The 26,979-nt window shown below is 46.7% G+C and overlaps 1 protein-coding gene across 1 annotated transcript in view; it reads left to right on the forward strand.

The window, feature by feature from the left end:
- Positions 1-26,979, forward strand: part of FRMD3 (FERM domain containing 3) — a 672,717-nt gene that overhangs the window by 610,085 nt on the left and 35,653 nt on the right. Inside the window, exons 10-13 of the mRNA XM_086961321.1 lie at positions 3,459-3,547; positions 5,109-5,183; positions 15,053-15,121; positions 18,132-18,253. Of these exons, the coding sequence (XP_086817447.1) occupies positions 3,459-3,547; positions 5,109-5,183; positions 15,053-15,121; positions 18,132-18,253 (355 nt within the window). The remainder of the gene's footprint in view (positions 1-3,458; positions 3,548-5,108; positions 5,184-15,052; positions 15,122-18,131; positions 18,254-26,979) is intronic.

The raw sequence follows: 26,979 nt of genomic DNA on the forward strand, positions 1-26,979 counted from the left end.
GTCATCAAAGGCCCGGAAGCCGACTGCTTACTCAGCCTACCAACTGCAGAACGACCAAGACATCGTCAATAAGTTTCCCAGGCTGTTTCAAGGTCTAGGGAAAATGAAGGGATGTCAAATACATTTACATATCAATGAACAGACCAGGCCTGTGGCACAGCACCCTCGACGTGTACCATTTCATCTCCAGAAAGCTGTTGAAGATGAACTTCAAGACCTTCTGTCTGCAGACATCATCGAACGGACGGATGGTCCAACCCCCGTGGGTATCGCCGGTGGTCATTGTACCAAAGAAGGGCACCACCAGCAAGGTGAGACTGTGCGTAGACATGCGCCTACCTAACACGGCGATAGAAAGGGAGCGTTACCCTGGGCCACATCTAAGCGACATGATTTCTGCATTAAACGGAGCAAGAGTGTTCTCGAAGCTGGATTTAAACAAAGGCTATCACCAGCTGGAGTTGGACGTCAAGTCCTGTTACATTACGACATTTGCAACTCACTTAGGACTCTTCAGATACAAGAGACTGAGTTTTGGAGTCTCATCAGCCGCGGAAATTTTTCAAGAGGCAATCCGGCAAATCATTCAGCACATCCCAAACACTCTAAACTACAGTGACGATATCCTTTTATATGGCTCCGATGTCCGTGAGCATGATATAGCACTGGATCGCGTCTGTCACGCCCTACTGGATGCAAACCTGACATTAAATAAAGATAAGTGCGAGTTTCACCAGTCCACTTTAAAATTCTTTGGCCATATTTTTTCAGGTGCAAGAATGAAACCTGATCCGGACAAGATAGCGACTCTGAACAACACCAAGAACCCACAGGATTTCAGTGAGCTGAGATCATTCCTAGGGATGGCCAGCTACTGTGCCCGTTACATCAGGGACTATGCGACCACAGCCATCCTCTTCGCATCCTCACCAAACAAGGCCAACCATTTGACTGGACACCCCAGTGTGAACAAGCAATCAGAGAGATCAAGCGTGCAGTGGAATCAGCTGACAACCTCTCATATTTCAATCCTCGACGAAAGACCGAAATCACTGTGGATGCCAGCCCTGTGGGGTTGGGGGCCATTTTGGCACAGTATGACAATGACTCTGACCAGAGACGCATTGTTGCCTGTGCCAGTCGCAGTTTGTCTGATCCTGAAAAGGCATATTCACAACCTGAGAAGGAGAGTCTTGCGGTGGTTTGGGCATGTGAACATTTTCATGTCTTTGTTTACGGCAAGCACTTTACTCTGATCACAGATCATCAGCCGCTGGTCACCATCTATGGCAAACCCCGATCTAAAATGCCCCCGAGGATTGAGAGATGGGGCCTGAGACTGCAAGAATATACTTTCACCATTGTCCACAAACCCGGGAAAGAGGAGAACCCGGCTTACTACTTGTCAGGGCATCCTCATGCATCGTCGGACTCCAACCCCTCCATTGCCGAGGAGTACATCCATTTCGTGGCTGACCAAGCATTGCCACCGGCCATTCCCATGGACGTCATTCAAGAGGTCACCGCGCAAGACGTCGTCTTGCAGAAAGTACTTCGTCGGATTCAGACCAACCGGTGGAGACATGATTCTCAAGAGGAAGACAATAATCCGGCTGTAAAGCAGGAAATGCAAGCATTCCGACATGTCTACGACGAACTGTCTGTTACCACAGATGGAGTAATACTGCGTGGTCAATGGATCGTGGTTCCTAGCCAACTACGGCAAGGCGTCATCAACCTTGCCCATGAAGGCCACAGAGGAGTAGTATCAACAAAGCGAGCCCTCCGAGAACGCGTGTGGTTTCCCCTCCTCGACCAGATGGTAGAGACTACCCTGAAAGACTGTCATCTATGCCAACTAACCAACAAAGGTGATTCACCGGCTCCATTACAAATGACCACCCTGCCCAGTGGAGTATGGCAAGAACTTGCCATAGACTTCTATGGACCACTACAATCCGGGAAATATGTGGCAGCCATAATTGATGAGTACTCGCGATTTCCCATCGCACAATTTGTGTCGTCCACAAGTGCCTCTAGCACTCTCAAAGTGCTAGATGAAGTGTTTGCAACATGGGGTGTCCCCAGAGAGGTGAAAACGGACAATGGACCCCCATTCAATGGACACGAGTTCAGTGCCTTTGCAAAGCACCTGAATTTCACTCACAGAAAGATTACGCCTCTCTGGCCACAAGCGAATGGCACCATTGAATGGTTTATGGCTACGCTCAAAAAGACATTCCAGCAAGCCACTGCTGAAAAGAAAGACTTGCAAGTGGCCCTCAATGAGGTCCTCCGAGCCTATAGGACAACCCCTCATTCAACCACCGGAAAGTGCCCTGCAACACTGATGCTGGGGCGCCCCATGAGAAATCGCATCCCGACCTGGGAAGGAGCCCCACTTCGCAGTCATCAAGAGATAATTGCGACTGGTAAATGCAACAAAGACAAAATGAAATCATATGCCGATGCCAAAAGGAGAGCAAGGTCACCATCCGTGCATGAAGGAGATTACGTTATTGTCAAACAAGACCAGCAAAGAAAGACTGACTGTTGGTTCCGAGATGAACCTCTGCTGGTTACCCAACAGAAGGGCACCATGCTAACTGCGGAATCTGATCAACGACGAGTTACCAGGAATGTATCGCATTTTAAGAAATGTCCTCGGGACATGAAAGGACCTCTGTTGAACGTGACTGAACTGCTTACACCTGAAGAGCCTGACCAAGTTAACCAAGAGAATAGGGGTCAGCTAAGTGAACCCCTGATCGATGACACTACTGGAGCCATGTCTATGCGACCCCGCCGAGATATCCAGCTACCAAAGAGAGTCATTGAAGAAATATGAGTAGCACGCTGTTTTGCTATTTTGTTAAGAAAGGGGGAGATGTTATGTAGTCAGCAGTCTAGTAGTTGGGTGGGTGGAGCTAGCTGGGGTGGAAGGGAAGAGGAGGGGTATAGACAGGATGGGGTTAGTTAGAGTAGGGACAGGGACCGACTAAGAAGCAGACAATAAAGCTCCTGGTAATAAGTATTCATCTAGTCTGTCATTATTGAGTCGAGGACACGACAGGTATTGAGGGGGAGAGCAAAAGGACAGAGCCGGACTTGGGACCCTGGCAGTTTTCTCAGACCAGCCCCTGGATAAGCACTGCGTTGACCTGGGAGGCTGGAAACGCTTGTTGTTACTGGGGCTGATATTGCAACACTGCTGCAAAACAGGCATCCAGTAACATCAGCCCCCACCGCTCCAAAACCGGCCCCACTCTTCCAGCCTCCTGGGGAAACACACGACGCCTGGTGCGGCCAGTTCGGCCCTTCAAAAGGTGATAAACAGCAGGTCAACATGAGGTGATGGCCACCTTGGAAGCATCTGGTTATTGGCCCAGAATAAGAATTCACCAAGTCTGACATGTTTTTCTTTCTGAAAATCTTTTATGTTCTTTATTTCTTTTCAGAAAAAAGCTATGTTAGCATTCCATACCTCGACACCTGCAGCCTGTAAGCATCTTTGGAAATGTGGGGTGGAAAACCAGGCCTTTTACAAGTAAGTCAGACATAAGAATGAAAACACGAGCTGTGAGTAACTGGAAAGGAGTGTCTGCTGTGAGTCACTGGAAAGGAGTGTCTGCTGTGAGTCACTGGAAAGGGGTGTCTGCTGTGAGTCACTGGAAAGGGGTATCTGCTGTGAGTCACTGGAAAGGGGTGTCTGCTGTGAGTCACTGGAAAGGGGTATCTGCTGTGAGTCACTGGAAAGGGGTATCTACTGTGAGTCACTGGAAAGGGGTATCTGCTGTGAGTAACTGGAAAGGGGTGTCTGCTGTGAGTCACTGGAAAAGGGTATCTGCTGTGAGTCACTGGAAAGGGGTGTCTGCTGTGAGTCACTGGGAAGGGGTATCTGCTGTGAGTCACTAGAAAGGGGTATCTGCTGTGAGTCACTGGAAAGGGGTATCTGCTGTGAGTCACTGGAAAGGGGTATCTGCTGTGAGTCACTGGAAAGGGGTCTCTGCTGTGAGTCACTGGAAAGGAGTGTCTGCTGTGAGTCACTGGAAAGGGGTATCTGATGTGACAGTGCGAAGGATGTAGTCCTCCATTGTACCGTGCTGCCCAGTGCGTCCAATAGGCTTGTGTGTGGCCAAGTGTGAGAATCCTACCTGCCCTCATGGTTATGGTGCTGGCCAAGTAATGACAACCAGAGTTTGCAGTGTATGGTTTAATGCTGTCGGTGGAGTAGTTCCTTCGTTATAGCCTGTATAGACATTGCGGACCTCTGAATTATCTGGCTTCTGCCGCTGTTCACTGATGGACAGAAAAAGAGTAACAATAATAAAATCATGTTTTCGAATGTAGACCTCCATATAATGTAATCCCGAGCAGAACTTTGAAGGGGGTTTTCTTATTTTTCGAATAATTTATATACAAGTCATAGTCTTGATAGCTGTGACAAAATGCTACATAACACGGTCCTGGAGGGCAGAAAAAACACCATCTTTAGATCAATAGGCACAGGCAGTGGACTGCTGCTGCCACCATGTAGAGGTGGTATGTGGGGAGTGGGGGTGCCCTGAACAATACAACAAAAGTTGGGGCCGTGGTGGGAATATTTCGGAGGGGAATAAAGCATAAATGGTGTAACTTCTCAAACTCTTTGAGAAGTTCTTAGTGTCGGGTACCATCGACTTATTTCTGTACAATGTTCATTTTTCTATACTCTTCAAGCCTACACAATCACTAGTCCGCTCTTAGGGTTGTGCTAGTCATGACATTAAATAAAATATGCTTATAAAGAAAGTGGCTTGTTATGTCGTGTCACGTGGGGTATTGCTCTTACCAATAAGGAATACCACATGAATGGTAGGGACTGCTGGGCACCTCAACACCAAAGATGATTGACTTTGGGTAGTGAAGCTGTCTGTCAAGTGCCTTCTCAGGTAATTTGTGCCCCTGACGATGTACCATGTTGATTGTCATTCGTTACATTGCCTTTTAATGGGCCATATATATGCCTCATTGCGTTCCCTAGAAACAGAATAGAAAATGAGAAGTTGCCATGATACGGTTCGGATTCACTTTGCAGCAGATGAGGCTTTTATTCTGTTTTTCTGCAGGTATGCAAAATCCAGTCAAATCAAGACCATGTCAAGCAGCAATATCTTCTTCAAAGGCAGCCGGTTCCGATACAGGTAGGTTCCATTTGCTTTCATTCTATCCAGTGACAGTGTGAGATTTACTTCAAAGGAGACTGTGTGTGAGTTTTCCTGTGATAAACTAGCTCTTTCAGGTTTTCTGCTGAAAATGTGGGGTGGAATTGAAGCTGCCTATATATATATTACAAGTAGATGAAAGTGACCTCCGTCAGGGACCTGCTCTCTCCCCTCGTAGCTCCGGTCTGCCATGCTGTGCCTCTGCCAGGCAGGTAGCGGTTCGAGCCCAGGTTGCCTCCTGTGATTCTCATTTTCCTTCCCCACATTGTACCCCGATTGCCTGTTTGTCTTTGTATTGCTTGTTGCACCTATTTCTTGTGTCATTACTGTTTTGCTTTTACTGTGCCCTACTGTTCATTCGTGCCATTTTGCCGGTTCTTCCAGCTCGTTTTCCCGCTCCTGCCTCCAGCAGCTGCTGCCCCCGTGGCCCCTCTCCTCTGCTGTTCCCCCATAAAATGCCGGCCCCTCTGCGGCCGCGCCGCTTATGCGCCAAAGGCAAACCTCTATACCCGTCCGCGACCCAACCGCAACCAGGAACCCTGGACCTCCGCACAGCCAACGCTACGACCCAGCGGCACTCCACAAACTCAACTCAGGTGGCAACAACAACTGTAGGCTAGCGTCACCCGCCGACACCCACGGACCCTTCAGCTGTCACTGCTGCTGGCACACCGAAAATATTCTGGCAGTTGTAGCTGGACTCACTCAATGACCTATACTTTTCTAATTAGGTTGACATCTGAACTATACAAATGGTCGTTCTTCTATTGGACTCGCAGGTGCTAAACTGTACCGCCTTTACTTCTCGTCTATACCATTTTTTTTCTTTTTTCATATTATTATTTCTGTAAAATGGAAATGCCTAATAAAAATGTACAAAAATAAATACATCAAAAAGCCTTTTCAATGGAAAATGCTACCTAACTATAACAACGCAGGTGCTGTTGCCACATATGAGATTCAGAAATCCGACCCTGGGATGTGCATCTCCTGAAAAACATTTCCTATAGGAAAATTAGATGCACTGCAGCTCTGCTTGGCCAAATAACGCTGCACATGGCCTTTGGCTGCACAAAGAGGAGGCAGGCTGATCGCAGCAGATTTGGTGGAGCTCCTGGACAGGCACTGTGGCCAAGTCCTGCTGCGCAACTGCATGTGACCTCTGGAGTTGGCCGCCTATGGCTGGTTTGCTGCAGGGACTGACTTAAGGATAGGCATCCACAGTGGGCTAGGCACAGGACCTGGCTGTAGGAACCACTACAGTAGAGTACTAGAAGACTCACAAATCACCCTCAGCCTAACATTAGTATGACCTGTGTGCTGTCAGAATGTATCGTAGAACATTCCCCCCTTCTGTAGTAGGGGACCTCTGTGTATAGTCATAATCTAGTGAATAGTCCCGCCCATGTGCGTGGACCCCGGCAATCAAAAATAATCTCTTAATTTGTCAAATCATGCAGAAACTGCAAAGACACTTAAGAGAGAATTTAAAGACAAATAATGCAGCCTATATCCACAGGCTACACTGTCCAGTACTTCAACTAGAAATTCCACCAAATAACACCACACACAGCACAGCCTGCCCAGTTTCTACCATAGAGAAACTTGCCTCCACCAGTAAAAGACTCTGGAATGATAGAGAAGAAGGCATGGACAGACAAGCCCCATAGGCTGCCATTATGTGGCTTAAAATAGGATACTGTGCCTTTAAGAGAACTTTCCAGAACTTCTGCCAGTATCCCAGAATGCATAGCAGGTCCCTCTACTTTCAGTTCTTTTTTCCGGCTCCTGCTTACAGGACCCTGGCATTGAGCTCTCCCTTGTCTCAAGGGTTTATTGGATATTTTGGCACTTTTGTGTTTTAAAAGTGTGTCAGTTTACTTTCTTGGTGTTCTCTTTCTCTTTTGTGTGCTGGTTCAGGCGTTTTAGGGCTCTAAAATGCCTGGTCTTTTTGATAAGTGTCCAGCATGTGGGAGGAAGAAGGCCAAGAGTGATCCACACGATGTCTGCATCGTCTGCCTCCCTGAAGATCATGTCCCTGAGGATTGTGTCATCTGCCAGCAGTTCACTGCTCGGACTCTGAGGGACAGGATGAAGATTAGGCTCTCAGGCCTTGAGGAGAGACGTCTGCAGGCTGCAGGTGGGTCTGGGCAGGCTGGGAAGGTTCCCTCTGCCTCTGCTGAGGCCTCTGGGGGGGCTCCCCAGAGGCAGGAAGTCCAGCAAACGGTCCCGGTCTCCGTCGATTGCATCGACGACGACGTCGAGTGGGATGACGGCGGTGTGTTCCCCTTCTCCCCGGGGCTCCGGGTCAAGACGGCGTGACGGCTCGACGTCGAAGGGCCCGGAGAGGTCGCCGTCGAAGCCACCATCGACATCATCGTCATCATTGACGTCGGAGTCTTCCTATCGACGTCGTAGACGAAGTGACAAGCATCGGCGCTCGCCGTCGATCGCCGTCGAAGCACAGGTCGACGTTGAGGGGCTCCTCGATGTCGAGGGCATCAAGACGGCGGCATCGACGCTCGTCGTCGAGGACGGAAAGTTCAACGTCGCGGAGGCGGCGTACGACGTCACGGAGGAAGAGGTCGACGTCGCGGGGACGGCGTTCGACGTCGAGGAAGAGGAGGTCGACGTCGCAGAGGCGGCGTTCGACGCCGGAGTCGCGGAGGCGACGTTCGACGCCGGAAAAGCGACGCTTAGCGTCGAGAAGGAAGAGGTCGGCGTCTAGGAGTCGTTCTGCCTCTCCAAAACGGCGCAAGAAGGATTCTGGTCCCAGAAGTCAGACTGCTTCTAGTGGAGGACGCAAGAGGAAGTGATCACCTGCTGATGGGGCTGGATCTCACCCCCCTTCGCCTAAGGAGTTGCCGGGCTCGGGGTACTCAGAGGTGTACACGCCATCTCGGCCTAGGTCGCCACCTCCGCCTGTACCTAAGGAGGATCCTCCCCCCAACCCTCCGCTTCCATCAGGCGACACTCCGCCTCCAGTTCCTCCGCATGGGCCTGCCCCTCGGTCGGTGGTCCCTCCGCCGAGGTCCACTTCATTGCCTTCTCTGCCTGTACCTCCTAAGGGGACCCCAAAACCTAAACCCCGAGAGGAACCAAGGAAGTCCCCACCACTGAAACCGGTGGAGCGGCCACGGGCTGGCAGGTCTCGCTCTCGCTCTGGGAGGAGGGAGAGATCGCGACACAGATCGTCCACGCGGTCGAGACGCCGCCATAGGAGGCGCGACTCTCGCTCTCGCACAAGGTCCTCTGGTACCAGGGACTATTCTCCGACCTTGTCGGTGTCACCAGACACGAGGGTGTCCCCGATTGATGACCTGGTGGCGTTCCATGATGTCCTTTTAAGGGGCGCTGCGAAGTTGGGCATCTCCTTGACGGTGCCTACCTCTAAGACTTCAGTCATTTTTGAGACATTGCATCAGAAACACCTGTCTCGTCCACTCCTGCCTCTGGTGCCGGGCCTGGAGGAACCGGCTATGGCCCTTTTTCTCACCCCTGCGGTGACGAAGACGGCTCCATCAAGGTTGCTGAAGAAGTACCGGGCTCCCGATTCGGACCCGGCCTTTCTGAGGGCGGAACCCCCTCCGGACTCTGTAATTGTGACGGCGGCCCGCAAACAACATGCCACCACCCCGTCATCCACGGTTCCCCCGGATAAGGAGTCCAGATTGATGGATTCGGCAGGGAGGAAAGTGTGTGGAACATCGGCTACCTCCATGAAGGCTGCGAGTGCCACGGCGCTGTTGGGCCGCTACGACCGCGCACTCTGGGACTCCCTCGAGCAGTTTGCGGAGCACTTACCTCGCGAGAAGCGCAAGGACTTCCAAGAAGTGCTGAATGAAGGGATGCTGGTGGCGAACCAGATTATCAGCGCTGCAGCGGACTCTTCCCTGTTGGCAGCTCATGGGTTTTGCCATGGGGTTAACCAACGACGTCACGCCTGGCTCCGTCTTACGTCCCTGAAACCGGACGCACAGCAGAGGGTAGCCAACCTGCCATTCTCCGGCGAGACCCTCTTCGGGAAGCATGCGGACGATGAGATGGCCCGCATGAAGGCGGAGGCCGAGACGCTCACGGCTGTGGGCCTGGAGAAGCCTAAAGATACGAAGAAGTTGTACCGCCCGTTCCAACGGCGGTTCGGTGGGCAAGGCAGAGGACGCGGCCAGGCTTCGGGACAGTCGCAACATCAACAACAGTTCCGTAAGCCGTTCCAGAAGCGCCAGAAGGGCAGAGGAGGCCAACAGTCGGCTCCGGCGCCCAAGGGCCAGGCTGGGTCTAGGCCCTAGGAACCTACTTTCCCCGGATCTGTTACCCACTCCGGTAGGGGGAAGCATTAAATTTTTGCTGGCAGAGTGGAGAAAAATTACTCAGGACAAGTGGGTGCTGAATATTGTTTGCAATGGTTACAGTCTTCGGTTCACGAGCCAGCCTCCGGCGATCACTCCGGTCAGCTCGCAGTTTCAGCTGCGCGAGCTCCAGGCGGAGGCCGATATCCTGTTAAGGAAACGGGCGATAGAAGACGTGCCTCTGTCCCAGAGAGGAAGAGGCCTGTACTCCCGGTTCTTCCTGGTTCGCAAGAAGGACAAGAACGAGTTCAGGCCCATTCTGGACTTGCGACAGGCAAACAAATGGATTCGCAGGGAAAAGTTTTGCATGCTGTCGTTGCATCAGATTTATCCTCAGTTGCAACAGGGAGACTGGCTATGTGCTATAGACCTACAGGATGCTTACTTCCATGTGCCAATTGCACACAAACACAGGAAGTTCCTGCGGTTCCAAGTCAGCGCCAATCATTATCAATACACAGTACTCCCATTCGGACTGAAGTCTGCGCCGAGAACATTCTCGAAGTGCATGGCGGTGGTAGCAGCACACCTGAGGAAGAACAAGGTGTTTGTCTACCCGTATCTGGACGATTGGTTGATCAAGGCATCCTCCTTCTCGGAAGCTCGAGCACACTTCCAGAAGACGTGCGTTCTCTTGAACAAGCTGGGGTTGCACATCAACATGGCCAAGTCTGTCCCGACTCCGGTCCAATGCATACAGTACTTGGGAGCCTCCATCAACACGCTGTCAGCAAGCGTGTCTCCTTCGGAAGAGCGACGATTATCTCTCCTTCGGAAGGCTCAGGCTCTTATGACAACTTTATCTACAACAGTGAGGACGGTGTCTTCTCTACTGGGATTGATGGCCTCTTGTATCTTCCTGACGCCACAAGCACGGCTGCACATGAGACCGCTGCAGGAGTGCTTGGAAGACCAGTGGGATCAGAGGACAGGATCTTGGGACGACAAGATACGACTGTCTCTGCATGCTCTTCAGTCTCTGAAGTAGTGGTGTTCGGCGGAGAATCTCCTGAGAGGGGTTCCCTTCCACAAGGACATTCCCTCGCAGACTGCCGTGACGGATGCTTCTCTCCTGGGATGGGGAACGCATCCGGGAACCTACAGATTCAAGGAACGTGGTCACCAATGGAGGCCACGTATCACATCAATTTCCTGGAACTCCGAGCTGTTCACTTGGCACTGAAGGCCTTTCTTCCGTCCTTCCAGACCAACTCCCTGCTTGTACAGACGGACAATACCACCACGATGTACTACCTCTACAAGCAGGGGGGCTCGAGATCACGCACTCTGTCACAGGAGGCGCAGGCGATCTGGCACTGGCTCCTAGCCAGAGGACTGACGATAACGGCTACCCATCTGCCAGGTGTGCAGAATGTTCAGGCAGACGCACTGAGCAGGCTGGTTCAGGAAAACCACAAATGGGTCATAAACGAGTACTAGGAGAAGTCTTCGCAAGGTGGGGAACTCCAGACGTAGATTTGTTCGCCACCGCCGAAAACAGCAAGTGCAGAGACTTCGCCTCCAGGTACTACCAGCAGGGGTCGCTGGGGAATGCGTTATGGATCGACTGGACGAACAGCTTTCTGTACGCCTTTCCTCCCATTCCCCTGATTCCGGCGGTGCTCATCAAGCTGGCCCGGTCCAGGGCCCTAACATTGCCCCGGAGTGGCCCAGGCAGTGGTGGTTCACGGACCTGCTTCACCGGTCTCTCCTTCCTCACATTCGGCTGCCGTGCAGGCCGGACCTTCTCACGAAGTTCGGGGGACGGATGTTACACCCCAACCTCTCGTCTTTGAGTTTGGCGGCATGGCTCCTGAGATAGTGCAATATGGCCATCTGAATCTGCCTGAGGATTGCATGGACATACTGAAGGAGTCTAAGAGGCCTTCCACTCGAACTTCATATGCTTACAAGTGGAAGAGGTTTTGTATCTGGTGCCAGTCTAAGAACCATGACCCTACGACCTGTAAGGAAGATGTTATCCTTCCTTACCTTTTACATTTGGCGCAGTCAGGCCTTAATGTTCATTCCATTAAGGTTCATCTAGCTGCATTGACTGCCTACAGGAAATGCCCTTCACAGACTTCCTTTTTCCAGATCCCTGTGATCAAAGATTTTCTGGAAGGATTGAAGAAAGTATTACCTCCTGTCAGGCTTCCTTCGCCTTCATGGGAATTGAATGTGGTGCTGTCCAGATTGATGAAGGAGCCTTTTGAACCTATTCATAAGGCTTCGTTGCAGCACCTGTCCTGGAAGGCGGCGTTCCTCGTGGCCATTACATCGGCCCGCAGGGTGAGTGAAATTCAGGCGTTGTGTTGTACTGAACCTTATACTGTATTTCATGCTGCTAAGGTTGTTATGCGTACTCACCCTAAATTTCTTCCCAAGGTTATTTCTGATTTTCATGTCAACCAGACCATAACTTTGCCTACGTTTTTTCAGAAACCTTCATCTCCAGCGGAAAGGTCTCTCCATTCCCTGGATGTTAGGAGGGTGTTGAAATTTTATCTGGATAAAACCAAAGATATTCGTAGGTCTGACCAATTGTTCATTAATTATGGATCAGTCAGGACGGGTCTTGCTACCTCTAAGCAGTCCATTTCTAGGTGGATTGTGTCCTGCATACAATTATGTTACCAAAAGGCTAATAAGACCTTAGGAGGTAAGCCTAAGGCTCATTCCACCCGGGGCAAAGCTGCCACGACGGCTTTGCTCCGTAACGTGCCGATTGCTGAAATCTGCAAGGCAGCCACTTGGAAGTCAGTTCATACCTTTGCTAAGCATTACTGCCTGGACACTGACGCCAGGGCAGACGCTCAGGTTGGGCAGGCTTCGCTGCGGAACTTGTTCGCACAATAGTGGCGTTATTTTCTTTCTCCATCGCCGCTTTGGTGTGGGGATGGGCTTGCCATTCTATTCACTAGATTATGACTATACACAGAGATCCCCTACTACAGAAGGAGTAGTTTCTGTCCTGTAACTCCAGTTCTGTAGTAGGGGTATCTCTGTTATAGTCATAAGCGCCCGCCCTCCTCCCCGGTGGAGATATTTCTTCATGTAAGGAATGCGACAGGTCTGGCGTGCTTCGCCTTCAAAAAGAACTGAAAGTAGAGGGACCTGCTATGCATTCTGGGATACTGGGAGAAGTTCTGGAAAGTTCTCTTAAAGGCACAGTATCCTATTTTAAGCCACATAATGGCAGCCTATGGGGCTTGTCTGTCCATGCCTTCTTCTCTATCATTCCAGAGTCTTTTACTGGTGGAGGCAAGTTTCTCTATGGTAGAAACTGGGCAGGCTGTGCTGTGTGTGGGTTGTTATTTGGTGGAATTTCTAGTTGAAGTACTGGACAGTGTAGCCTGTGGATATAGGCTGCATTATTTGTCTTTAAATTCTCTCTTAAGTGTCTTTGCAGTTTGTGCATGATTTGACAATTTAAGAGATTATTTTTGATTGCCGGGGTCCACGCACATGGGCGGGACTATTCACTAGATTATGACTATAACAGAGATACCCCTACTACAGACCTGGAGTTACAGGACAGAAACTACTCCTTCATTCAGAGGCACAACCCCCCTGCTCCTGCCCCGCATCAGGTATTACTGGGGTAACAAGAGCTGGAAGATGACACACAAGAGCAGTGAATGTACCTTCCTTCACTATTCTTACCTACTTCCTTGTTAATCTCTGAAAGCTATACTTTTGGTTATTCCCTTTTCTCTACTGTACCAGTACTCTGAATCTGCTGACAAGCACCATGTGTTTAGAAAATTACTACTGAAAAAAACACAGCAAAGACAACGACTTATGTAGTGGTTATGCAATAAAAGCCCATTTATAGAAGCATGACCACACGCTCTAGAGGACAGGTGTGCAGTGCCAGACAAGGCACTTATGTCCTTTTTCTGGTATGGAGCTTTAAAAAGTATAGTTATCTTTTCTGTGGAATGTTAACAAAAGTCTTTGGAGAGTATCTTATTTTGGTGGAACGCTGAGTACAGGATAGGTATCCGCTACCATAGCCTAAGGGCCTGATTACGAGTTTGCCGAACCCGTAGTGGCCACCCCTGGACCGCCTTACTGGTTGTCCTACACCCGTATTACGATTATGGCGGTGGGAGCGCCACAACCATGGGGGATTATGGATCCTGTGGCTGTGGCACAGCGCCAGAAGCCTTAATATACTTTGTGGGGCCACTTTGCCACTGCCAAGCATATTAGAGGTTTCCTGACCGCCTCACTTTCAATGGTGGTGAGCCTGCCATTAAAATTGCGGTGGTGAGGGACTTTAAGGGGCCCTAATGGCCCCCTGTGGCATCAGGGCCATGGGATGCAAGCACTGGGGCACATGGTGTACCCCCTGTCTGCATGCACCCCCTTTCCTGCACGGCATGGACTTTACAGCCCATGCAGTGCATGAGCGGGCTTTTACGTACCCAATGTGGTGCCTTTTTCATAAGCACTGCTGTGGGAACGGCAAAGGACCACCTGCAAGACCAGGAGATAACTCCTAATCTGGCGGGTGGTCTGACTACGGGTTTGGTGGTCCTGGAGTGAGGCGCTAGCGTGACAGCCCGCTCCAGGACCGCCAAACTCATACTCGGGCCCTAAGTGTTGTTCTGGCCCGAAATTTTAATTTTAAACTGTGTAGAATGTGTACTCATTAAGATGGACAAATACATATATCTCACAAGACGGCAATTAAGTTCTATGCTCGCTGCTGATATCAGAAGTGTGGCTCAGTGGTTAGAGGCGGCAGACCCGGAAGCTGGGATCGACCGTGGACCAGGGTTCGATTCCCCGCCTCAGCGGGTCTCGGGCTCAAAATTCCACGGCCTCGATAATTCTCGCTCCGGTGCCTACTCGACTCACGGGGTCTCACTCTGCAACTCTGGGCAATAGCTTGCTTAATCTCCACTACGGCCCCTCGCGGCGGAATGCCTGGCTTTCACCCTGTGGACACCCTGCCGGGGCCTCTCACAGGGGAATACCAGGACGGGTTCCCTAAGCAAGCGCCAGGATGCCCTTTGGGTGACAGGTTGCGCTATATAAGTACACCTACATTTACATTTACATTTACATATCTATGAGTGATATGCGAGACAAGCGAGAACTCCTGCGAAGTCATCCTAGCATTTCAGAAATCCAAGTTCAATAAACTGAGTGTCATTGGACTGGTTAAAATTTACATTTGTTATTAACAGTCATTAGCAATGGCAAATGAAGGACTATGAAAAATGACTTTCCGTTATTGCAGTAGAACTTACCAGGAGGAAGATGCAGTTGTAAGAATTCGCTGTTGAAACACTTGCATTAAACATTTGTTTGCAGTTCTCCTGCTATCTTTCTGAACCGTCCATTTGTTTACACACAGGTTAGTCATCTTTATCAGCAATATTAATGCACCCCCCATTGTGCGCTCTCTTTATTGAGCACTTTCCATCCCACTCTCCCAGAAACAAAGCTGCTAACAACATTGATAGTCTTCCTGTTTTGTTTTAGTGGACGGGTCGCCAAAGAAGTGGTTGAAGCAAGTTCCAAGATCCAGCGGGAGCCCCCAGAAGTGCACAGGTAGAATGGGGGGAACACGTTTAAGGCATCCTATTTGTTGTTCCTAAAGCATGTTTCCAAAAAGGGAGGAGTTGAATTTGAATAATGAGCACCCCTACAAAATGCTCATTCCCGATGTTGCTAAAGACCAGACAAATTCTACACTAAACTGCACCTTTCATTTTAAAATAAATGAAAAGAGCAGCTCAAAGCAGTTGTTGAATGCTTAGATTGTTACAGAAGAAATAAGGCTAACCAGATTACGCTTTGAAACAAACCAGGAGTTGTGTGTGAATATTAAGGTGATTTGAATGGAAAAATAGCTTGCCCCAACTTACACCTATTTCCTTAACAGTCACATTCGACCAGGGGTTCATATATCCCTGTGCTACAAACGACTGTAATAAAAGATGTCTGCATACAGAAACTGTACTGTTTTCATTTTAGGTATGTCCTAGATACAGCATTAAAGGTACAATCATACTCATATAATCAAAAAGTCATTAAAAATACAAAATGAATGGCTATATCCACAGATGCCAACACAAGAAGATGATGGACGGAGCGTGAAACTTTTCAGACACTCACCCCCAGTCACAGATCTGGGTTGAATCCATCATCGATCTTTAGCTCACTTCACCACCCCAATTCAGACCCAGATGATTTTTGGGTCAGCCCTGTTCATCAATTGTTCCAGTCACCAGCCATTCACATGTTACTTCAACCTACTACAACTCACAGCATGAGGCAATTGGTGATCCAACTTCAAGGATTGTCTCACTTGTACCATGAGTGACAGCATTTTTCCTGCTCGCATTTGCACATCACCTAAAAAGAAGTGCTCTTCAGTGTCAGTGAATTATATGCAATTGTTAATTTCTTTTAAATTGAAAATTTGTATGGCAGTGGTAAGGCCACCAAGTTTAGGAAGTGGCATATTTCCGTTCTTTTCTACATTTAATTTTAATTTAATTGTTCCACATGCTTGCAATAAAAAATATAGGCATCCGACATCTTGCCTAGGCCAGACCTGATTGTTCCTGGTATTAAATATACCATTTAGTCAGTTGCGTATGTTCCAGCAAAGAGGACACTTGGAATTCTACTTTCCCCATATATAGAATTGTTCCTGGAATATTAGTGACAAGATAGAGCATATTAGTCATAATGAATACTTCCCAGGAGTTGAAGTAAAGGAGTTCACTCCAGTTCTAATCCAATAACCCAGTTCTTCCAAATATCATCCTTCCGTTCCCTAAAGCTGGTAATGGGTGCTTTATGTTTACAATCTAACATTTTATGTTATTGCATTTTATTGATGTATTTTTATAGCGCTGAAGTTGCCAGCTGGGCAGCAGAGCACTTTATGCAGCGCACTGATCTCCATCGGTGGCTGAAACTACAAACATGATTTTTCTCAAGAGTACATTCTTACATGGAATGGGGTAATCTGCAGATTTTTAAATTAAATATGCAAACATGATGCAGGGATATACATGAAACATAAACTTTAACATACAGAACTATACATGCAACTTGCTAAACCAGATTCTAGGGGTAAATGATGGGCAAGGCCAAACGGAGTGGCAGACAGATGCTGATCAGAGGTTTGCCTTACAGAATACTGAAGAAAAAAAATTCTTTCAAAGCTGCTTTTCTTCTCTTTAACCCTTGGCATTATAGACTATGGCGGTGCTTAATTTGAGCCCATAATTTCCGGTACTCAGCACCAGCACTTAATTGTCAACACAGCCGCTAGTAACAGTGTGCTACATGGTGGCGCTGTCTGAGATGACCACAACAGTCAAATATTAATTCTATATATATTAAAAATGACTATTACCTGCCGCCCAAGCCATTCTTATAGCTTTGGGTGCCTGGAATAGTCTGAGCTGCCACATTTGTAGGCTTGTGATGGTTAGTAGTTGTTTTGTTACTATCATTGGCAGCATGGCATGGGCAATGTGTGGTGTAAGTTGCAGAAGCCCAGGCACTTATTTGTTTACTAATTAAGCACTGGTATGTTATTACTAAGAGGTAGAATCTTGAGGAAAGAAAAGAATTATGAGGAGAAAAACAGAACAACTTTTTTCTTAAAGACTGGACATGTGCAAAGTCTGGCCTGCTGTCTTGTATGATACATTTGCATGTGCCAATAGGCTCAGGGGCTGCATTCATGCTGAACATGTCTGTAGTTTCTGAGCGGTTCAGTTCTGCGACATCTTGGAATGGTAGCCTTTGCACTCTCATTGCAGCACAACACATACAGCCTTATTCATGAAGGCTAAATCGGCTCGCAAAGGGCCGGATTCTGAGAATCCGGCCCTTTGCGAGTGCGATTTTTGCTTTTGGGATTCAGCATCCCAAAAGCAAAAATCGCTAATTGCGATGTCGCAAATGTGCAAGGAAATGACATTTAAGGAATCTCTATTTGAGATTCCTTAAATGCTATTCAACATCCTATTTCAATTTGCGATTTCGCTATTTCTAGGCGCAATTTACCGCGAGGTCAGACCTCGCGGTAAATTGCGAAAACTCAGAAAAATGCATTTAAATGCATTTTTCTGAGTTGCACGTTACACACACACATGTCCAAAGGACATGTGTGTGTGCAACACCTGTGTTATTTTCCATGCAGGGGTGCTACAGGGTGTCCTTTGGACACCCCTGGCACCCTTGTACTCGCAATCTCATTTGCGATTAGCTAATTGCTAATCGCAAATGAGGAATGACTCCCCATGCATTCCTATGGGCCTTTTGGCCCATAGGAATGCATGGGGAGTTATTCCTTATTTGCGATTAGCAATTAGCTAATCGCAAATAAGGAATCAGTGGGAATCGCAATTACTATTGCGATTCCCACATGAATACCGTTTTGCGAGTCTCAAATAGCGATTCCTTATGATTCGCTATTTGAGCCTCGCAAAACGGCCCGTACATGAATCAGGCTGATAACCCGGTGTGAAAGTGGGCGGGGCAGCAGTTTCTTTCTGTGTTTGATGCGATGTTTTATTTTATAAATTACTTGCAGATCGCTGATATCACAAGGTCGCAGCTCGTACTCGTTGAATAAACAGCTGATAATCAATATGGAACCACTGCAGCCCCTTCTGCCATCCCCTTGTGAAGAGGACGAGACTCCGTTGGATGAAAGTAAGATTGGCGTGGGGTGCCACCATTACTTAATTCATGCTGTTTTATCATTTCCCAGTACACATGATGACTTAACGATAAACTGCGCAAGGGTGTTAGAGTCTGCCATAAATAAGTTAAAAATGAACGTGGTCAGGTGTTCTTCCTAAGCTTCAAAACTATTTTTCGCAAATACCTTTATAAAATAGCACCATGCAATGAGTGAATTATATTAAGACAACACTGAAAACTTTGGGCAGTATTACAAGGAATGAGATCAAAGAAGTCACAAATAAAAACAGATGCTTGCCATAGCTAGTTCACTGGAGCGCCTAAGGAACAACAGCCAAGAGAGTGCATGGATGCAAACAAGCAATTGGCAATGCCCGACCTATTGGTCTTGTCAACTTGAATGTCTTTTAGGTATGCTGTCTATCAGCACATCAGCTGTTTAGCATGGCTGAAAGTTTGTGAAAGCCCAGAATCAAGGGATGCCGAGCCGACGCCGAGTCTCTTCGCCCTCATGTTGAGTTTATTGTCCTGCCCCTCCGAACACAAAAAAAGTGCTATGATGTGGCCTGCGCTGGCTGAATCATAGTGCTTTTTTTTCAGTGACTTTCAGTCTTGCTTAGCAGCAGATGTGCTGCAGACAACATGGGCAAAAGACATTCACATTGACAAGGCCAATATCTTGAGCATTGCTGAGATCTATTGTCTTTGTCAATGCTTGCTAGTGTTGACGGGGTCTTGCTGAACAAATGTGTAAGTGATACTGAGAAATAGTTGAGGATGTGGCGGGGTGGCCAAAGATGCTGACAGGGGAACCAAATTCCGATCTTGGAGTTGGCTGAACAATTTGTGATTCTGGGCAAATCACTTACGCTTCCCCCTGTCTATGATTATGAATGTGTGATTGTGTGATATAACTGGTGAGCACTTAAAGTGTTCCAATTGCATTGGCTGGTGTTAGCACTGTGGCAAGATGGAGGATGGAACAAGCGCTCCAATTCCATCAAACCATTCAAAAAAACTAAAATAAATAAAAGCAGCAGCGACGAGGAAGGTAGTGGGGGTACGGGTCAAGTAGGGACACAGGAGGGTATGGGGAGATAGGCAAGCAATGATAGGAGAGGGCGCAGGAAGTACTCCAATGCCATCGGCTTGTATTCCGACTATGGCAAAATGGAGGGCTGAGCAAGCACTCCAATACCATCGGATCATGCAAAAAAAATCAACTAGTGCTGTTCATGTTTTAACAACTTCTAAAGAAATGCATTAGTTTATGTACATAGGCATGACTTTTAGTGGTATATGTGTATGTGTACAGAGGAGATGGCCTGTCAGGTCCGGCCATCGCACAGGTTTGAACAAGGATTCAATAAATGCCCCAGTTCAAAAGAGCCCTTATTATGTAAAACAGCAGGGACTAGGCAGGTTACGAAGCACTGGAAGAAATTCCAAGATGGCCACAACCAGGAAGGGTCAGTTTACTAGAGTATCCCCACTTCCACAGTGGCACCCATCCAAATGTCCCAGAACGTTGCCTCTGGAATCTCGCACTTCACCTGAGATTTCAGAGGAATAGGCAGCAGTCTTCAGACCGGCGCGAAAGACAGGGTAGAGTGTGACACGGTTACTGTCGTATTAGTTTCATCGTGCCGAGTGAAATTGCTGGTCAGAGTGTTCCTGTGAGGTCTTCATTCAAAGTAAGACTGTTCTTGTTGTGTTTGTTCGAGATTGCGCAAAGCGTGTCACTGATTTTAGGAGTATGCGCATTTAGGAGTAAAGAGCGTTAAGTGTGTGTTTCTTGTGAGGCAACAAGATTACGCATGCGTGTTAAATTAAGGATAAGGCGTCTACAAAGTGATGCATTGTGAGACAACAGTGTGTTCACATGCTCAAGCGAAGAGAGTATTAGTTGTATTCTGAATTTCTCAGAAGTTGTGCATGCGTGAGAAATCAGTGCAAGGAAACTGTTGACGATAGTATAGCGTCATACACAATTTCGAAGTAAATGTTTATTCATTATTGTAGACATTTATATTAATTTTAGTAGTAGAAACTTACCTTAAAAAAGGAACCTAAGTATCCACGAGTAGGAGTTGAATCTCAGTTGTACTAAAGAAAAGAAACACAAAAGAAAAGATTCATTAGCAGTTATAAGAAATTACTAATGAGTCTTGAAGTAAACAACAAACATATTAGAAGACACAAGAATTAAACTACTGGTAGGGAGAAAGAGATATAAATAAATATATCGAATTCAAGAAGTATACCCGAGGTTTTTATGCTCATTGTTTATTGCAGAATTAAGGCACACCAGAAATGTTTAGCTGGCATAATGCAAGCATGTATTAGAAGGGAAGCAAAGGCCAAGTGAAAACTAAGTAGGTAACAAAGAAGGAGGGAGAAGGAGATGCAAGCTATAGCGAATATCAGGGTAATGTTTTTCTATCATATGTGTTACTGTTTCACCAAGTGAATTAGATAGAAGACAGTGAGCAGAACGAGAGTACGAAGAAGGAGGAAAACTTGGTGAAGACTTAGCAGTCCATTCTCTCTGTCCCCAACCCCTTTCCCCCATGAGGGTTTCTTGTCGTGCAAGTTATTTCTTAGCGGCGGGAGAGTCTTGGGAGGGCACTGCGACCTGACGTCCCTCTACTCCGTTGCAAGTGGGCCAAAAGGCTAGTCCTGACACAGCCTGAAAACACAGAAAAAATAGCTCAGCATACCGGTAGCAGTGTAAGGAGACATGTACTTGGTCCATGCACTATGAGAGGGCCAAACACAAGAAGAGGGCATTGTGCCTGCAAGCCATGACGAATGGCATCAAAGAAAATGAGTGCAACGCTGAGGTTTACCAATGGTAGGAGATGCGTAGTCTGTAATCCCACAGATACAACATAACACGTCTCTTCGAGACAGCGCATACGATGTCTAGCCGAAACCTAACAAACACTTTACTCTAATCCTTCCCATGTTAAAAAAAACACTTGTTTGTCCTCCAAAAGTAGTTACGAGAATTTATTTTGATGAACATATCAAGTTCAATCTATTTTTAAGAGATCATATAATGAGTGTTGCCATCTGCATTGATGGCAAAATCTTTTTTGACACAGTGAAGTGTTACCTAGAACCACGTTGGCCAAAAATCATTCTAACATAATTGCTATCTGTGCCATCATCATCATCAACACTCTTCTGAGGCCTCATCCCAAATTCCTTTAACCACATATGCTTGCGTCGCTGCTGAATAAATGCTCCCTTGTACCAACTCTCCTGCCTAACTACCACTGACGCTACTATAGGATCCTAACTTCTCTTTCCAGGTAGTACCATTGACACACAGCTGTATCTGCATTTCAAGAGGGTTCATGAAGCTTTGACTGCAGTGCCCTATCGCTGGACGTCTACTAAAGATATGCATGGGGAGGACGCCCTTAATCTATGCAAGTGTTAAACTGAGGCCTTGACCCAAGAACCTGCTGGTTCTTGACCTTCCCTCTATCACCTTTAACATTACTCAAAGAATCTTGTATGGCTCCCGTCCACGAATTTTGCAGGGACTCTGTACCCTTTATGTCCTCACCCGTACCCTCCGCTCAGCGGATTTATCCCTTGCCGGCACAATCAAAATTCGGAGAAGTAGAGCTGGTGGCCGCTCCTTCAGGTACCTAGCCCCGAAGCTATGGAATTCGATCCCCCTAAAGGCTCGGGCCACCACGAACCACATGCTCTTCAGAAAACAGATTAAAACCTGGCTGTTCTCCTCTATCTAGCTTTCTCTCACTGGCTGCGTTCTGCATTTCCTGTTATGTCCATAAGCGCTGGGGCGCCCCGTTGCTGGGGTAGCCATGCGCTATATAAGCAAAATTAACATAACATAACAACCCATTAGCTTCAAAAAGTGCCCCAAAATACAGTAGCATATCTGAATTACAGAATGAGCATCCAGTATATGGTCAGGTCTCACCTGGCCCTCAGTCTCATCCACTATAATTTTAAAATACTCTGTTTCACGTATAAAAGTTTGCCAAGAATGATTCTTCTCCCCATTCACTCTCCTTTATCCTCCCTTAAGACTGCCTCTTGATCCTTTTTAACATTTCCATCTCTGGCGTTGTATTAAATGGATTTTTAGTAACTCTTAGAATGTTGCCTCTCCTGACATCACTACATTCCATGTGTGTTAGTTGTCTTTGTGCTCCTGCTGTAGGGGTGTACTGACTGAGTCAGATCGAGATGTAGTGAATTGGAATGATAGGACTGAGTGAATCAGTGATACTAAGAGACTCTGTGAGAATGAGTGTGTCAAAGTGAGAATGAGTGAGACTGTGTGAGTCAATGAGGCTGAGTGGGACTTAGTGAGTCAAAGTAAGTAAAAGTGAGTGCAAGCAGGGCCGGCGCTTGGGTAGTACGAACGGTGCGACCTCACCAGGCATTGACTTTGGGTGGGGGCATCATGTTTGCAAATATATTATAGCTTGAAAAGTACCTGCTGCCATGTTCCTGGCCTAAGACATTTTCAGGTAACAATAAAAATGTCAAGATAACTCCATTGATTAATGTTCTTCCTAGAGAGAGATCAGAGGTTTATCTAATGGACGTTTTGACTCATAGTAAGGTAGCACAGTGGTCAGTGGTTTAATATGCCTGCTGCACAGAACGTGTGCAATGCAGATCACAAATTGCTTATAATGTGAATTGGTCAGCGAGCTACTGCTTCTGTCTGAGAGATCCTTTTGTTACTTGCAGTTTATAAGTTAAAATGCTAACATAGAACAGTGAGCTATTAAACTAGTCTGTCTACCGGTATAGATGGCATGCGACTCTCATATCTTGTAGTCCTCTGCCTTGCGTAAAATTTCCTATACACTGATTTACAAACCTGTGGTTGATTGTCTATCTATAGTTTGTGTGATGTAAAGTGGCAACAAACATTGTCACACTGGGTGCCCCCAGCGCTGACGTCGTCCCTGAGTGCAAGCGCAAATGGGAATAGGTGAATTAGACTGAGTGAGAATGATTGAGAGAGTAAGACTGAGTGCAAGCGAATGTGAGTGAACCCCCTCTGAAACCCCTAAGAAAAAGCCAGGCTCGCTCAATGGAAAAAAATCCAGTGATTACGCCCTACCAATTTTAAAGTTCACCAGCCCCCACTGGTACCTGCCTCTTTGATTCCACTTCTAATTTTGAATAACATAATTGAAATTTGGCTATGACATATTACATATGAATAAGAAATATTTTTGTTATCTTTCTTTTCAACATTAAATACTTAATATTATCATTGGTATTTCTTCCTATATAGACCACTGTTTCAGTTAGTTATGCTCTCTTTTTGTCAGTGCATACCAGGTAATCGATCATCCCTAGTGGATTATGTTTGCTGTAGATGTCCTGCTCCTACAAATCAAGCTAAGGATACCAACCTAACTTTTAGCCTCCAAATTCAAATTGATTCCCATTTACATAGCATTTAAAACATTTTTGTTTTACATTTTGTATATATTTAGATACCAGAGATAGCTAGAGAATCTCTTGTGTGTCTATGTGGAAATAAGCGATGATTAGTGCAGGTAAGCACAGTAGGGTGGGAGTCGACAGGCGACGGAATAGGGAAAAGTAAATAAATAAATAATTCCTATTCTTTTGACATCCCCCTGTCCCACCCCACCGTGCTTACCTGCACGGACCACTGCTGGTGGAAATACATTTCACAAAGATTTATTTTGGGTAGACTACAACAACAAAACTCAACTCAGAAGCTAGTTTCACTTGCTACATGACCACCAGTTCAGAATCAAACCAAACCTGCAAAATACCATGGCAAGTCGTCCAATGATAGCAATAGCGAGTTTCTTATATAGCACTTCTGCTGTTTGTGAGTGCTATAAATGACAGATATTATTATTTTCAATATATGGTACTTAATTTACCCACGTCAGAAGGATGGAAGGCTGAGTCTACTTTCTTGGGATTCAGACTCTTGCCCATCAGATTGTCCCATTTGTAAGCAGGATGCATCAAACTCGCGAGGTCATCCTGCTGGCTCCATTTCAAGGACCATGAGTGGTAATGACGCGTTCTTGCACCTTAATGCCTCAATGTACAACACTGTGTCATTCTCGGCTAGATTCGAACTATATAAGCAGCAGTAATACTTTCATGTGAGGCAGAGATGTCCACCATAGATCCAAGAGGGCTGAGTCCATGCCATATTTCGAATGTATGTACATTTGATTTCATTTAACGTATTAATCATTAAATACAAACGCCCACCTGCAGAAGCATCTTGGCGCTAGTGAACCATCCTGTCCAGGAGCAGCCAAAAGAAATGTCAGGCAAGCCAGACAAAATGACGACGATAAAGAAGTCAGGAAAGGCCCATATGACATAAGTATATGTACAATTAATATACATTGTTCTTTTTCACTGAAGTTAGTTAGAAGTTCCGAACATCTAGCATGGATTCGGAACTCAGGGATCTATATCTGACCCCCGTTATTTAAATACGTATCTTGCTTAAGTTTCAGGCATTCTCTGTTTGGTTATTGAGCAAACCTTCTTGGACAGGAAGTAAGTTGATTGATGTGAATCTAGTTTGTGATACCATCTCTCAATTGTACTCCAAAATCAATCCTTTCCCTTTGTCTTCTCTCACCGCTTTGCTGCGGAGCACGTGATTTCTACGGGGCCTTACAGGGATGCACTCATTTTATTCTTATTTTTGTTCGTGCTAATTTTAACCATTTCTCATATGATTGTACGTGTTACCTTTGCCCTATGATAGTTACAGTACTGAACCGAATACACTTGCATGTGTTGGAGCCCTCTCTGTGGTGAGTCACTGCACGCAGCTGCTTTGTGCTGAGGTCTGTCTGCTTTTACACCTCTTTTGCTTGCAGTGGGTCTTTCCACGCTTAGATCCCTTGATCCGATTCTTTTCCAGCTTAAAGCCTGTTTAATTGGAGAAAGCCTAGCGTGAAAGGATGCTGGGGATTATGTGACTGATATAAATAGGGGGCAGGATGCTATTTTTGGAAGGATATCACAGTGACCCCTTCTTCCGTTGTTGCCGCCATGCTTGTGTTGGCTGGGTTTGAAGGCTAATTATTGAGTCATTCAATGGAACTTGCCTGTGCCCTTTATATAACCAGAGACAATGACTGTGCCCGAAGCCGCGCAGTCACTGAGCGATATCAGCGGCTCGAAAGGCAGTGGAACAACAAAGCGCCAACACTATGAAGTGCCTAATGAAGATTCAGACCCGGAAGAGCATTCGTCTGTGCATGGTGAACCACTCTGACCGCCAAGTGTGCGTCCGCTTGCTGAGGCTTGGACCAAGGGTGACGGCAAGAGGTGCTGGTGAAGTTGGGTGTTACTTGGTGTTGCCATAGTTAGGATTAGAGAGTATATCTGGACGTTAGCCCAGTTTGCCATTTGAGCGATTGTGCATTTATTTTAACTTTACCAGGTTGACAGTTAGCTTGTGGGTGTGCAGCCTTTCAGTACTCATTGTGTTTGAATTTCTCGATGAAGGAAAGAGACAGGATTGTGTAGTATCTTCTGCTGGTATGAATAATTATATGGCATATGACCCTTCCATATACAGTTTAAAATGCTTCATTCAGACTGACAAGTACTTATGTTGGTGTGTTTTTAGATATGGTACATAAATGGTACATAAAGTAGACTAGAAGCATTAAAAAAGCGACATTCATTCTTACATGTTATTGTATTAGTAGTCAGCATCTACCCTTCACGCCCCAAACAGTAGAAATTGGACACCCGTGAATTTTGACAATTTATTTCTCCTGAACCCAGTCTCTGAATACTGCGGCAAATGTGCTATTTATTGCAAACATGTGAATTCTCCCTTTGCTTATGATTCTCAGAATACCTACAGGTTTATAAAGGAAGGCTACTATGCCTCGTGGCTGGAGGGAAAAGGTGTTTCATGAGGGACAGTCTATCTTTCCCAGAATGCCATGCGGTGGGACCTCACGGGTATTTCCTGCCCTCTAGGGAAGCGCCTGCATTGTGGCAGCAGGGGACTTCTGGGAAGACGCGAGCCCCCGAATATGCTTAATATTCCTTTTGTAATACTCGGTTTTCATTTTCTGATCCCTAACTCTACCTTAAAATAACGACGCATTGTTCGAGGGCCTTCTGAATAAAACATCAGCATTCCTCTATAAAGTAGGTCACGGTCTTCAAAGTAAAGAGTGTCTGAGAGGAAATTCAGCAACAGTAAGAGCCCTTGAAATGGTGTTTTATTCCATGGTGACTGGAATGTACCACTAATATGTCAGAAGCTTATATAAGCAATATAAAAATACTAACAGGTAAACTTTTAGTTCAGAGTTCAGTGAACTATTATGCTAGGTAAATTTGACTCCACCAAGTTTCAGTTTCTTATTACCAATGTCAACATTTTCAGAAATCTACGACAGATTACGTTGCTGCTCGTGGCATTTGTTACAATTAAGAACGAGAAGCTCTTTAGTGATGTCTGCTTTAGCCCTGCCCTTCAAAGGCATCATGCATCACCGCATTCACAAAGCACGTGGATAAGTGCAAGCATTGTTGCACAAGTCGACTTGCACCAAATGAATAGTGCTAAAACATTTTCTGAAACGCATTTTCGTGTTGGATTGTGGATATGCACTGAGCAGCACCAGTGCCAGCTCCTCCCTTGTTCCCAAAGGAATGCATTGGCATTGGGCGCCTACATACTGGCCACT

The sequence above is a fragment of the Lissotriton vulgaris genome, chromosome 3_1, assembly GCF_964263255.1.
Source record: "Lissotriton vulgaris chromosome 3_1, aLisVul1.2, whole genome shotgun sequence".
Classification (NCBI taxonomy): domain Eukaryota; kingdom Metazoa; phylum Chordata; class Amphibia; order Caudata; family Salamandridae; genus Lissotriton; species Lissotriton vulgaris.